The sequence below is a fragment of the Bos taurus genome, chromosome 25 (assembly GCF_002263795.3).
Source record: "Bos taurus isolate L1 Dominette 01449 registration number 42190680 breed Hereford chromosome 25, ARS-UCD2.0, whole genome shotgun sequence".
NCBI classification, from domain to species: domain Eukaryota; kingdom Metazoa; phylum Chordata; class Mammalia; order Artiodactyla; family Bovidae; genus Bos; species Bos taurus.
The window spans coordinates 25,084,430-25,098,606 of NC_037352.1; the positions used below are offsets into that span (position 1 = coordinate 25,084,430).

Here is a 14,177-nt window from a genome sequence, read left to right on the forward strand (position 1 = left end):
AGGGGATGTGATAACTGAGACTGGGGTTATGAAATGACATGTACAAGGAGCCCCCAGTTCGGGCCTACGAGTGTGAAGAGAGCTTGTGGGCTGTCACCAGGGAGAGCTCTCAAAGAGGGGGGTTCCTGAGGAGGCAGGAAGCCCGGTGGGGCAGGGGCAGGAAGCAGGCGCTGCAAAGCTCCAGGAGGGGAGGGGGGATCCAGGGGGACAGAGAGCGAGTGTGGCTGTTTTTTAGAAGCTTGGCTCCAGCAACAGTCAGTCACAGGGGATCTGAGGTGGGGAGAGGGTCTTGTTTTAAGACGAACAAATCACAGTGTCAGGCTGGGGAGAAAGCAGTGTGGATAGGGAAAAGCTGAAAATAAAGGAGAAAGATGAGCCAGCTAACAGAGGCGGGAAAGAGCACAAGGTTCTGGGGAGAAAGAGAGGAAGAGAATCACTGGCGGAGACAGGGCCTGGTTTCCGTCTCCTCTGAGGTGAGGGAGGAGGGAAACGGGGGCCAAGCCTGCAAGCTGAGGAAGAAGGTGGCAGCAAGGTGAGTTCACGCTGGAAGCTTCTCCCTGTTTGTCAAGGAGGAAGGGAGGTGGGGATGGGGCGAGGGGCTTGGGAAATCAGGACCCTGACTGAAGACTCACAAAAGGACTGCTCACTAAGCAACAAAGGACGGAACCTGGACACAAAGGGAAAAGAAAGGCAGCCTTCCCTACCCCCACCCCAGCCCGAGCAAGATCAGCCCCAAAGGAAGCGGAGTGATGAGGCAGAGGGCTGGCTTAGTTAGGGCAGGGTGGACGCGCTCTGAGAACACCGGGGCTGCACCCCGTCCTGGCGCACTGACCACACACCCCAGCTCAAAGCAGGACGATGCCCACCGGTCTCCCACAGTGCAAACGAGTTACCTGCCAAAGGCTTCCACCATCGTGCAGCGGGGCTGTAACATCTTGGTTCTGATGTCGTTGGTAATGTTCTTCCTCTCCTTGAAGTACCGGCATGAGCCCTGGATGCCATCTTTATTCTCCAAGATCATGTGAATGGGGTAGACATCCTCCAGAGGGACCGGGTCCCTCCTGGACTCCACGATGCCCGTTTCCAAATCAATTTCTTCATACCTAAGGCGGGGAGGTGGTGGGGGGGGGGGGTGCACAAACATCGAACTGCAGCTCAGCCTCAGAAGTAACACATGCTGGGTGTGTTCTTCTGACAACCTCTGGCCGAGGTCGGGGAGAGGGAGTACGAGTCCCTGGTCTCCCTGCCTTCCTAACGCGGGACGTCTTGACAAGCACTGTCTCTGAGTCTCCATCCCAGACAACACAGATCTTCCCAGGAGCCTCCACGTTCACCCGCAAGGATGAATGGTGAAATTGGAACCACCTTCCTGGCCCCACCACCTTCCTTGCTTTTCGTTTTCCCTGCAAATCCTGTGCCTGGTTTCCAAACCATCAAGTTTGGACTTAATGTCTCAAGGCTTCCCTACTCAGAGATGTCACCTTTCCATCTCTTTAACTACCCCTCTTCCACTTTCACCCATTTTTATGGTTCTCAATTATCACTTGGCATGTTAACAATTCTCACCATCAAATCCTTAGCCCTGTTTCTTGCCCCTAAACACTAATCCTGTTTTCAACTGTCATGTTTGATGAGATCAAAACCAAAGTTATGACGGCCACTTTTTCTCCCAGTGGCCTCTTATCAACACCATGGAGACATCCTGAGTTGTGCTTCTTTTATCCAGTCAGCTACGTTTGTCAAGTGTTCCTTCGGAATCCTGCTCACATCCTGCGCCTGTCAAATCCCATCTGCATTTGTCAGTGCCTTTCCTTCTTGCCCTGTCTGTAACCTCTGCACTACTTAACCCTCCATTCTCAAATCACACCTTGTCAATTCAGGCCATTCTGGCCTGCTGTCCTCTGGCTCTCCAGTTATAACATCCCAGGCTTCTTTTGAAGGCTCCTGGGCCTTCATCCACCCCAGGGCCATGTCTTAAGGCTTCCAACCACACTACACTCTCTCCCAGGGAGGGTCCTGGCCAAGAGCTTCCATTACCAGTCACAGGGGTGACTCCACGTGCCCAGCTCAGTCCCACTCTCTGACCTGCTGACCCTCCCACAAAGCTAGATGTTGACCAACCAGAATCTCCAGTGTGTTTCAAGATTCGTTCAGCATATTCCCCACTTTCCCCCAGGTTCAGCCTCCCTGCTGCACTTCTGTGTCCCCATCACAGCAAAGGGTAGCAGTCATCAATTTTAACAGGGAAGAGCAAAACCTGGATCTGTTTCTTTTATTTAACCTTTGCCATTCGTTGCTTTTGTTAATATAATCACTAAAAGGATGCTGTCAATAGCTGTAAGCAATCAAAATGGCTTGCCTCAGGGGAACCTGCCCCAACCCACCCCCCACTCCCCCATCTGCTCTAATGGTAAACTGACTTGCCTTTGTTCAGCTCACAGGGATGCATTCTGACCCTGCCCACCTGTCAATGGCTGCAGAAAATAAGAAATTAGCACATCCTTTTTCCTCTGCTGGCCCAGCCAAGAGATAGTCTGCAAGATTCCAGTATTCTTGCCTGGAAAATCCCAGGGAGAGAGGGGCCTGGCAGGTTACAGTCCATGGGGTCAGAGTCGAACACGACTTAGCAACTAAACAACTACTTCTCATGCTGGCCCAACCAAGAGATATTCTGCAAGACTAATGGCCTTTCAGGGGCTTCCCAGGTGGCCTGGAGGTAAAGAATCTGACAGCCAAGCAGGAAACACAGGTTCAATCTCTGGGTTGGAAAGATGCCCTGGGAAAGATGCCCTAACCCACTCTTGCCTGGGAAATCCCATGGACTGAGGGGCCTGGCGGGCTACAGTCCATGGAATCACAAAAGAGTTGGATATAACTTAGAGGACAGCAACAACAACAATGGCCTTTTAACTTTTTGCCTCACCTCTTCCACCCTTAACAGAAACTGGCATTCAAGAATCTGGTACTCAAGGGTGCTAGCCTGCCATCTTCATGGATGCTCAGTTTTCTGAATAAAGTCGCTATTTCTAGCCTCAACATCCTGTCTTCTGATTATTGGCCTGTCATACACTGTGGTGCTGGAGAAGACTCTTGAGAGACCCTTGGACAGGAAGGAGATCAAACCAGTCAATCCTAAAGGAAATCAGTCCTGAATATTCATTGGAAGGACTGATGTTGAAGCTGAAACTCCAATCCTTTGGCCACGTGATGCAGAGAGCTGACTCAATGGAAAAGACCCTGATGCTGGGAAAGACTGAAGGAAGGAGAAGGGGATGACAGAGGATGAGATGGTTGGATGGCATCACTGACTCAATGGAAGTGAGTTAGAGCAAACTGCGGGAGATAGTGAAGAACAGGGAAGCCTGGTGTACTGCAGTCTGTGGGGTCACAAGGAGTCAGACATGACTGAGCAACTGGACAACAAGTAACACACTCAGATGCCCAAAAGTCAGGAACTGGATGGCATCATCCTTCAGACCTACTTTTCTTTATACCCCACACCCAACCAGTCACCAAATCCTGCAGATTCTTCTGCCTCATGTCTGATTCCATCAGCTTTTTCTCTTCATTCTCACGCCCAGCATGGAAAGCCAAACCCTGACTGTTGGTTCGTGAGTGGATTACTACAGATCTCTCAGCTTCACTCTTTGCCTCTAGTCTGACCCTCCCTTTGGTGGTGTAGGCTTTAAATGGATTAGTGCAGTCCAATTGGTAAGGGCAGGCTGGATTCTGAACCAAGACTTCCTGGATTCAGTTTCTAGGTTCTGCCCCTGCTAGTAGACGACTCTCTCTGTGTCTCAGTTTTCTTTCTCTTGAAGGAGATAGGGATAAGAATATCCTGCTTTGTATAAATAGTACTTAGTATATTCAAGAATCTTAGAACAGTCCCTGCTTACAATAACCGTATACATAAATGTCAACTATTATTCTTCATTCACTACTTCCAGTTCTACACTTCAACCAAACTTATTTCTCTTCCTTTAGAAAAATTCTGCCAACTGGCTACCTAAATCCAACCTTTAAGTCTTGTTTTACACAGTATTCCCTCTGGAAACCTGACCCTCAAAACAAAAAGAAAAAAAAAAAAAAAATCACAGCTTTGGGAAGCGAATCAACACCCAGTCACCTACAACGTCCGTAACTTTGGATGGGTGACTTAATTTCTCTCCATCACTGTTTCCTCCGCTGCAAAATGGGGAAGATAGCTGGGAATTCCCTAGCAGTCCAGTGGTTAGGACTCAGTGCTGGATGGGGAACTAAGATCCCGCAAGCCACACACTGGAGCCAAAAAAATTAAAAAACAAAAACAAACAAACAAAAAAAAATGGGGAAGAAAAGGGCACCTTCCTCATAGGGTCAATGCGAGAATAAAATGGGTTCAATCTCCTGAAACAACAGGAACAAGATATTGCCTAGTACCAAGTTATGTGTTTGTGCTCAGTCGCTCAGTCGTGTCTGACTCTTTTGTGACCCCATGGACTGTAGGCCGCCAAGCTCCTCTGTCCATGGAATTTTCCAGGCAAGAAGACTGGAGCGGGTTGCCATTTCCTACTCCAGGGGATCTTCCTGACCCAGGGATCAAACCTGCGTTGCCTGCTTGGCAGGGGGATTTCTTCACCACTGCACCGCCTGGGAAGCCCACAGCACCAAGGCATAAGCAGCAATAAATAAATGTTAGCTATCATTATTGTTGTTGCTGGTGTTGCTAAACTTGCTCTCTAATCCAGCACTGAATGAATGTTCCATAAAGGTTTGTTGATTTCAACTGGTCTCTAGTCTTGATCTGAACAGCCTTACTGCTTCAATCCTAAGCTCCACTTCAAAGAAAATACTCTTTAAAACCCAAAGCATACCCTCCCAAAGCATATCCTTCCAGTTCTGCTCATCATCACCCCAAACACACGCGAACATAATGGAACATCACAAGGCGATCCCCCAACTCCATCAGACGCCTGGGCCCTGCCAGGCCGAAGACCCCCCAATCAGCCTTACTCTGCGGCCCCCCCCCCACCCCCCAGCAGGCTCCGGGTCTTCCTTCCGCTCCACTCCTTTCTCTCCCCTCTCGTAAGAACCTGGCAGCCTCCCAGCTCCATCAGACCCCGAGCTCTGCCCTCTCCCGCCCGCAGGGCCAGGCCGCTGACCGGTCTTGGAGCTGGAGGTCTGGTCGTTCCCGAGGCTCCTCGTAGAAGCTGATGCCCGGGTTCGTGGCAAGGGCCCGCCACAGAAACTCCTGCGTGTAGGGCTCCAAAGGAAGTGGGAAGGGCGGCACTCGCGTCTCCAGACGGCTCCAAAGCGCGGGAAGGCACAGGCCATCAAGCCCCTCCAGGGCCACCTCGTCCAACAACGACTCCAGCGCGTCCATTGCTACTTCAGTTAGCTGCACCCGGGGCGCCTGCGTACCACGCCGCCAAGGGCCCCGGTCCAGGGCGCCTGCGCACAACGACTGGCAGCCAGGGAGGCGGGGCGGACCCGGGAACCGGAGGAGGAGTTCCAGACCGAGATCGTAACGTCACTCCCTTTGGGGGCGGGTTCATTCCGTGGAGCTCCTCCGCTATTGGTCCGGAACCCCGCAGTAACCAGGGGAACTTCAAACAGTGTAGAGGCCGCTTCCGGTTCGAGCTCCCGGAACCGCCGCCTCTAGAGATGGACGGTGAGTATCCGTGGGCCCCTCCGGGAGGTCGGGCAATTACTCTACCATTCCTCCTGAGGGCCCTCAGGGCAGAATCCTAGGCCACAGACCCCTGGACCATCACTGCCTGACCAAGGGAGTCGTCGTCGGAGGGAAAGGGAACCTAAGTGGTCCGGGATGGGAAGAGGAGGCTGGGGGGAGTGGTCAGTGATTTGGTCACTGTGCTGCCTGTGGTTGTGTTGGGACCCGGTACTGGCCGGGGCATCAGAGAAAGGGTTTAGGGTGGGTGGGTGGGGGGGAACCAACAACAACAAATAGAGGTCTGAGGGGGTGGGTCTTGTGTGTCATGGGTGTGGAACTATGAAATATAGGAGTTAATGAGGGTAGGCATTTACAAGGGTAGTGCAATCATCAGCTACTGGGGATGGGAGTCGGGGGAGACTAGGGAATACTCTCTGTGCTTTGATGTTAATGATACTGTTCCGTGCCAAGAACTCTGTAAATGCTGTCAAGCAGCTCGATAAGCTTCATAAATTTTTTGAGTGTTATCCCATTTTACAAATGAGGACACAGGCTCAGAGAAGTTGAAGTATCTTACCCCAAATCAAAGTCATCAAGTGGCAGAGTGAGAAAGGGACCCAGGCACTGGCTCTGGAGCTGAATTAGGGAGTTAGAGATATGGAAGGAATTTTAGAAGCCCTTCATTCCAGAAGTTGCAAATACAGACTTGCAGGGGCAAGTCTAATGGGCTGGATTGGGCTGTGATTAAAAGTCAATTTCTTTTCTGAAAGAGAAGCTTCTCACTCAGCTCAAAGCAATTATTTTCCTCGGGGGTGCTTCTCAAAATGCTGTGATGGCTAATCATGCTGAAGGCCAGATGCAACCTGTGGGCCATCATTTGGGGATCCTCAGTAAGAATCATGGCGTCCTCAGTGGCTCAGATGGTAAAGAATCTGCCGGCAATGCAGGAGACCTGAGTTCTATCCCTTGAGCAGGAAGGTCCCCTGAAGTAGGAAAAGGCAACCCACTCCAGTATTCTTGCCTGAGAAATCCCATAGACAGAGGAGCCTGGCAAGCTGCAGTCCATTGGGTCAGAAAGAGTAGGACACTACTGAGCAACTAACACTTTCACTTTCAATAAGAATCATAGAATTCTATGATTCCAAAAATAGGCTACCCTGATATCTCATTTTATAAATGGGAAGACTAAAGTCTAGAGAGATTGGTAGAGTCTACTAGCAGTAGTACCTACTGGCACACCAGTAGAGTCTACTACCAATAATTTTTCCCACTACACCACTGTCCCTCACTTCTGAAAAGTTTGTTCCTTTGTTATATCTGCCTAATACAGTATGGAAAAAAATTTTAATTGAATAATCTGTTTTACGCTTAAAAGACATCTTTGGCCTTTGGACTTCAGAGGTACTATAAAATGTCATTCACCAGTTTGCCCAGTGGAAAGGTCCATGTTAATGTTGCTATAGAACATCAAAACTCAGATCTTCTTTTTACTTAGGATGCCTTTATGCTCTTACCTCAAAAGAGCTTTGTATGTATTATGTCTGTGATATTGACTATATCAGAAATGAAAGTTGAGAAAATCTTAAATTTATCATGTATCAGTTCATTTAAAAGTAATAATAAGTGCATTACTTCTGAACATAATACTTTTAATGAAAAGAAGCTATATTCCCCACCAAAAAGATCAGTAGAAAATGTGGTATTGTTTTACATTTTCTTAAATCTCTTTAATACCTGGATTAGTAGGAAATAGCTAGACTCATTTCTGCTTCATCAGTCAAACTGTGGTGGTGTTACTTTGGCTGATGTATTTGAAGAAAATGGGGCCCCACACAGACATATATTTGGGGCAGGGAATATTTTAATTGCCATTTTATATAACTATAGACATTCTTCTTTGATTCTATTCCAAAACTTAGCAAGTGGTAATTTCTCGAAGGTCAGCCACAATGTGGCATCTGAAACCATATCAGTGAACTTTTGTACTCTGTTACATTAAAACCCATTGGTCTATCTTGCCCTTTGATTGCATATTTTACCCATGTATGATTTCATAATATTAGCATTGGTCATTTGGAAAATGTTATTTCACTGATTTATGCAAATCTTCATGTTGACATTGGAAATGACATTCCATTTATGTAGTATTAAATGGCATGTCATTACACAATGTCAAAAAATTACATTCCTTTAGTATTCCTATCATTTTTTTTTAAAGGAGTTTAAGTATTGGGAAACTATTAAACTCAAAGTGTAGACTAAACAAGTTTCCTACTTATTTCCACTGGAAAGCTTAAGATTTTTCATTGGCAACAAACATCGTCAGTTGTTTCCAAAAAGAGACAGGCTTACTTTTTTTGTATTTAAGAAAATGTCTGCCACAGACTCATGTCTGAATAACTGTAGTTTGTCTTTTCGTTGTTCATTCAAGTAAAGATGACATTTGATAAAATATTTGGCTAGTTCAGCTGGCAAATTAAATAACCACACAAGTGTTTTCTAGACCAACTGTTGTACTTTGGCTTATAGCAGAAGTGTTTGATGTGTACCTTTCATTTTTTCACACAAAATATTAAAAAAAAAGTGTTCTCATGGGTTCAGGTTTAATAAAATTAATTTTTCCTGTTTCATCAGTTCAGTTCAGTTCAGTCGCTCAGTCGTGTCCGACTCCTTACGACCCGCAGCACGCCAGGCCTCCCTGTCCATCACCAAGTCCCGGCGTCCACCCAAACCCATGTCCATCGAGTCGGTGATGCCATCCAACCATCTCATCCTGTGTCGTCCCCTTCTCCTCCTGCCCTCAATCTTTCCCAGCATCAGGGTCTTTTCCATTGAGTTAGCTATTTGCATCAGGTGGCCAAAGTATTGGAGTCTCAGCTTTAGCATCAGTCCTTCCAAAGAACACCCAGGACTGATCTCCTTTAGAACGGACTGGTTAGATCTCCTTGCAGTCCAAGGGACTCTCAAGAGTCTTCTCCAACACCACAGTTCAAAAGCATCAATTTTTTGGTGCTCAGCTTTCTTCACAGTCCAACTCTCACATCCATACATGACCACTGGAAAAACCATAGCCTTAACTAGACAGATCTTTGTTGGCAAAGTAATGTCTCTGCTTTTGAATATGCTATCTAGGTTGGTCATAACTTTCCTTCCAAGGAATAAGTGTCTTTTAATTTCATGGCTGCAGTCACCATCTGCAGTGATTTTGGAGCCCAGAAAAATAAAGTCAGCCACCATTTCCACTGTTTCCCCATCTATTTGCCATGAAGTGATGCGACCGGATGCCATGATGTTAGTTTTCTGAATGTTGAGCTTTAAGCCTACTTTTTCACTCTCTTCTTTCACTTTCATCAAGAGGCTTTTTAGTTCTTCACTTTCTGCCATAAGGGTGGTGTCATCTGCATATCTGAGGTTATTGATATTTCTCCCAGCAATCTTGATTTCAGCTTGTGCTTCCTCCAGCCCAGCATTTCTCATGATGTACTCTGCATAGAAGTTAAGTAAGTAGGGTGACCATATACAGGACCTTCTTAAGTGGAAATGTTTTGTTGTCTGTTTTGTCGTCAGTCATGGCACTAAAGAAAATAACGACTACTGGTACAGTATGGTGCCAGTGCCTTGTAGCCACTCAAGCTATAAGCGGTTTTATTAATACCTACTGTTGTTTTTGCATCATCAGTGCAAATGCTGACCCAGTAGAAAAAGTCTTAGAATTTATAATAGAGATAATAATTGTTCGGGGAACCCCTCTTCCTCCCAGGATCTGTGGAGCACACCTTGAGAAACATTGCTATAGACTATTGGCAAGAGGTCTGTTCAGTCACTTCTAATTGTTATCTTCTGAGCACTCCTAGAGCATTATTATGACCCGGCAGAGGAACCTGTCCATTTTTCAGACTGGTTGAAAAGTGAAAGTGAAAGTCGCTTAGTCGTGTCTGACTCTCTGCGACCCACCAGAATACTGGAATCAGTAGCCATTCCTTTTTCCAGGGGATCTTCCCAACCCAGGGATCAAACCCTGATCTCCCGCATTACAGGTGGATTCTTTACCAGCTGAGCCACCAGGGAAGCCCAAGAATATTCAAGTGGTAGCCTATCTCTTCTCCAGGGGATCTTCCCCACCCAGGAATTGAACCGAAGTCTCCTGCATTGCAGGTGGATTCTTTACCAGCTGAGCTACCAAGGAATCCCTTTTAGACTGGTTATAAAAAGAAAAAAATTGTTCTCTTTAAGAAAGTATTTGCCCTAAGATTAGATTTAGCATTCAAAGGATCCCTTTTTCCTTTGCAATTTTATAAACTTTGATCTCTACACAGTTTTGCAGGCACATATCTATTGGGTAAAGTGAAGCATACCTTGATGAATTATGATTCTAGCCAACTAGATAGATAAGCCAAGCCCAGCCTTGTTAGAAAGATGTTTACTTCCTAATCTCACAGAAGTTTAAATATCTGCGAAGTATCCCCAGACTGGATTGTAGTTTGGTGTATTCCACCTGTGCTAATCACCATAGCTTTTCACAACATTTTCCCCTAGCTCATTGGGTTTGGCTTACGGCAGATTCTGTCTGGCTCTGAGATGAAGGTATTGTAATGCTCGTAGGTTTTCTGGGCCAAATAACTCTGGACTTGGATCTCAGTGGTATACTCTGACCTCAGTTTTCTGAGTCTCAGTTTCTCTGAGCCTCAGTTTTCCTGTCAATAAAGTGGAGATGATACTGAAGCTTGCCTTGTTTTGTATGCCAATTCGTTGGTGAATCTATAATTGTGGATTCAAGGAGACTTATGTGCAAACACACTTTACTCCAAATCTGGCGTGTGAAAAGCACTCCTACATGGAGGTTATGCTGTTATTACCTGCCATTGTGCAGATTTCTTCTGTACTGCTGACAAAAGAGGGAGAAGGGAACCTGGCGAAGCTCGCTAACAAATAATAATCTTGGCACTTAGCTCACTCTTTGTTTAAAAGAAATCCCAATGTTTGACATGGTTTATTTACACAAAAGTAAATTGGCAGTGTAGGAGTCTTCTGCCTCTGAAAATGTTCACCTTTATGTCAAAGCAGAACTCCCCCCCGCGTTCTTTTAAAATACGAGATAGCTGAGAGAAAAAAAAAATTCTCCTCAGTTTTGCAGGAACATGATAATTAGACAAAAGTTCAGCGCATCAAGATAATTAGATAGGATTTTAAAGCTACGCGTTTGCTTTAGTTCCCCCCAGAGCAAATATTCGACGTCTCCCCTATTTATACTGTTCATTTGCTTAGCAAACTTTCTCTAAGAATTAATAATGCCAACATGAAATTTAGCCTCGCTTGTCTAAATAACCCCAAACTGCAAAACGGGTGATAGTTGAATTAGTATGGTTTTGCAGAAAGTACACTGTCACCGTGTCTCATCTTTTCTGTCCTTGGGCGGTGTTTACCTGGGGTCCTGGTGATTTGTCTGTTTCTCTTCCTACTGAAAATAAATCAAGCCAAAATAATAATAATAACAATAAAATAAAACAAAGAAAGCATTCAGCAGGCAAAATAAATGTGTGGTCCATGTCGTCTGTGTGTTGGTTCTGTTCCCCTTCCTCCTTGGCTTCAGTCCTTCTATCTGATTGATTTCTTTTCCCTTGCCGTTCCTCAGCATTCATTCCATCCTGGAGTTTTAGCTCACAGGAACTTGGCACACTCTGTTTTGTTTATTTTTCTTTGGGGCATTCTTTCAGTGACTCCACATTTCAGCGCCTCCTGTGCACTGGGATCCAGAGACATCAAGATGAATTAGACTGAATCCAGGTGAAGAGGGGCTGGGAGCTCAGTGTACTCTTCTCCGCGTTCTCTGTAAAGTTGATTTTTAAAGACATAAGTTACAATTTTTTTTATCCTTAAAAAACAGAGATGGAGAAAATTTGAAAATGAAATCTTTATATCAGAGGTTGCAAACTGAGAGCCTCTGGCTGAGTCAGCCCACGAGCATATTTATTTGGCCCATAATTTTTTTCTTTCAATTTTTTTGAATATGTTGTCACCACTGAAAAACTGGAAGATTTCTCATAAATCTCCAGTTGTGTTTTTTTTTAAAATACTGGAAAAGTCAATTTATGAATCCCAATGTATATCAATAAAGTTAATATCAAATTGAAATTCAGCATGGCAGGAGTTCCCTCTGCGGGAGCTATGTGGAGACCACCCCCTAAGAAGAGAAGATCTCTTTCCAGTCCATCACAGCCCCGACCTGGCTGGCTTCCCTCGTTGCCTCTGATAGCTACGTGGGCCCCTGTAGGTATTTGAAGTTACAGTCCTGCCCTAGTATTAACTGGGACCATTTTGAAAATCCCTGTACACTTTAGCGTGTACCACACTGTGCTTTGCTTCTTCTTTTAGCTTTAATCTGGGAGAAAAGAAAGGGGAGGCCTTATATTCTCTTCCCTTAAGAACTTCAGAGTTGGGTGAGAAAGCCATACATAAACATAACTTTAGTCCAACTTGGTGGTCCCCAGAAGATAACATTTGTAAAGGTGTTCCCCACGCCCAAAGCACTCTGGTCCACTGCTGGCTTTTGTAAATAAAGTTTTATTGGAACAGAGCCACACCTATTTATGTACAAATGTACACCCACAGTCCATGGCTGTTTTCATGCTTCAGTGGCAGAGTTGACTCATTGAGACAGGGACCATATGGCCCACAAAGCCAAAAATATTTGCTGTCTGGCCCTTCACAGGAGGAGTTTGCCAACATCAGCTGCAGAGGACTCAGTTTGGTCCTTTCGATGGCTCAATATGCTGCTGTAATTATGCTCATTTTGTACTACGAGCTAGTCAGTGGCAGAACCAGGACTCGTTTGAGTAAAGTCTACATTCTAGTGTGTCATCAAAGACCTGTCCCTGCCAGTGCTGACCCGGTTCTCACACCTGGGGAGCGAGTCTGCGAGCCTGGGGAGCGAGTCTGCAAGCGAGGCTTGCCCTTTAGGCTGGTGAAAGAAAAAACACAGTTTAAAAGACACCATCCCGAACTACTTTCCCAGCTCTCCCTGGACTCTGAGGCTGCTCCTCTATTCCCACGTAGGAGGGGGCTTACAAGAAGCAACATGGGTGGTTAGAAGGAGGAGCTTGGAGCTGTTTATAGAGTACTTTGTGTAGGAATAAGAAAGCATCCTTGTCCTCCACATACCTTGTCCAATACCCCTGGGCTGACTATTGATGCCCCATGGGGTTTTGAATAGCCTGAGCCTTGTAGACCTAGAACAGTTGCCCTGTGGACATAGAACCTTTAACCAGAGAATTTCCCTGGGGAAGCTGTCCCCTCCCTTCCCCTATCCCTCAGTTGGCCTGCTGGTGTCCCCCTCCACCCCCTGCCCCCATCCCTGTCATTTTCAGATACTCACCCACCCATTCCCATGCTCAGAGGCTTTATACTGGGGCTATAGATGTGTTTTCCTACATTTAAAAATAATGTTCTGCTGCTAAGCTGTGTCCGACTCTTTGCAACCCCATGGACTGCAGCCCAGCAGGCCTCCTTGTCCATCACTATCTCCTGGAGTTTGCTCAAATTCATGTCCATTGAGTCAGTGATGCCATCCAACCATCTCATCCTCTGTCGCTCCCTTCTCCTCCTGCCTTAAATCTTTCCCAGCATCAGGGGCTTTTCCAATGAATCAGTTCTTTCCATCAGATGGAGCTTCAGCTTCAGCATCAGTCCTTCCAATGTATAGTCAGGGTTAGTTTCCCATAAAACCTGGACTTTTAATGTCTCCCAGTAAAGTGGAGCTTTAGCCCCACAGGGCCTGCCTTCCTACACAGCCCCAGTCCTCCAGCACTAAACAGTGGCCACCCTCTTGACCTTGGACTTGCGATGACAGTTTGACTCAGTCTTCTGGCTGGTGGTGCCAGTCATCAAGTGTTTACTTCTTACATTGAGTACACTGGGCTGGCCTTCAGGCATCTGTGATTTCAACCCCTAGCCAAGCCACCTGGGGAAGCTGGCCTCAATCATTCCAGTATCCTTTCCCACCTCCCTGCCTTGCCTTTTCTCTGCTCCCTGCCAGCCGTGCCCTTCTCTCAAGTCACTTCATGCCATAGATTAACAGTGACTGGTGTCACGTGTGGAATTAGCTCCTCTCACGTGGTTCTGGATCCCATGACCTCTCAGGAGTGGTGCTAGATCACGGTTACTGGGCTCTGCACCTTTCTCCCTCTCTGTGCAAGGGAGAGAGACCCACTCTTGTTTCTTTGCATGCCCAACACTTGGCCCAAGGACTGGCACAGGGAGATGCCCATGAGTGTTTGCTGGGTTGACATTGTAACCAGGAAAGAGATGAGCCCATTTACTTGATCCTTAGTGAATTTCTGGCTGGTCTCCATAAAGCAGAGAAAAAGCCCTTGTAGCCAAGCCTCCAGGCCAAGTTCCAGAGACCTCGGCTGGTTTCTGTTTTTCTGGTGGACAAGGATGGTTCATCCAGACTTTGTACTTTGCAATCATTCAACCCGTCTTAACTATATTCTAGCCTAGCTACCTTTACTACACCCCAGAGCCTCTAGTT

At 46.4% G+C, this 14,177-nt stretch overlaps 2 protein-coding genes across 6 annotated transcripts in view; one reads left to right on the forward strand and one right to left on the reverse strand.

Moving 5' to 3' along the window:
- GTF3C1 (general transcription factor IIIC subunit 1) overlaps positions 1-5,385 on the reverse strand; it is an 80,185-nt gene extending 74,800 nt beyond the window's left edge. The window contains 2 exon segments of the mRNA NM_001193241.3: positions 894-1,103; positions 5,142-5,385. Coding sequence (NP_001180170.2) covers positions 894-1,103; positions 5,142-5,362 — 431 coding nt within the window. The 5' untranslated portion in view covers positions 5,363-5,385.
- Positions 5,386-5,616: 231 nt separating this feature from the next.
- The window catches only part of KATNIP (katanin interacting protein), a 239,203-nt gene continuing 230,642 nt past the window's right edge, over positions 5,617-14,177 (forward strand). For all 5 annotated transcript variants that reach the window (XM_024985088.2, XM_059881579.1, XM_059881580.1 and 2 more), the window contains exon 1: positions 5,617-5,650. Coding sequence is in view for 3 of the 5 variants with exons in the window: in XM_059881579.1 (XP_059737562.1) it covers positions 5,644-5,650 (7 nt within the window). In the remaining 2 variants the exon portion in view is untranslated. The remainder of the gene's footprint in view (positions 5,651-14,177) is intronic.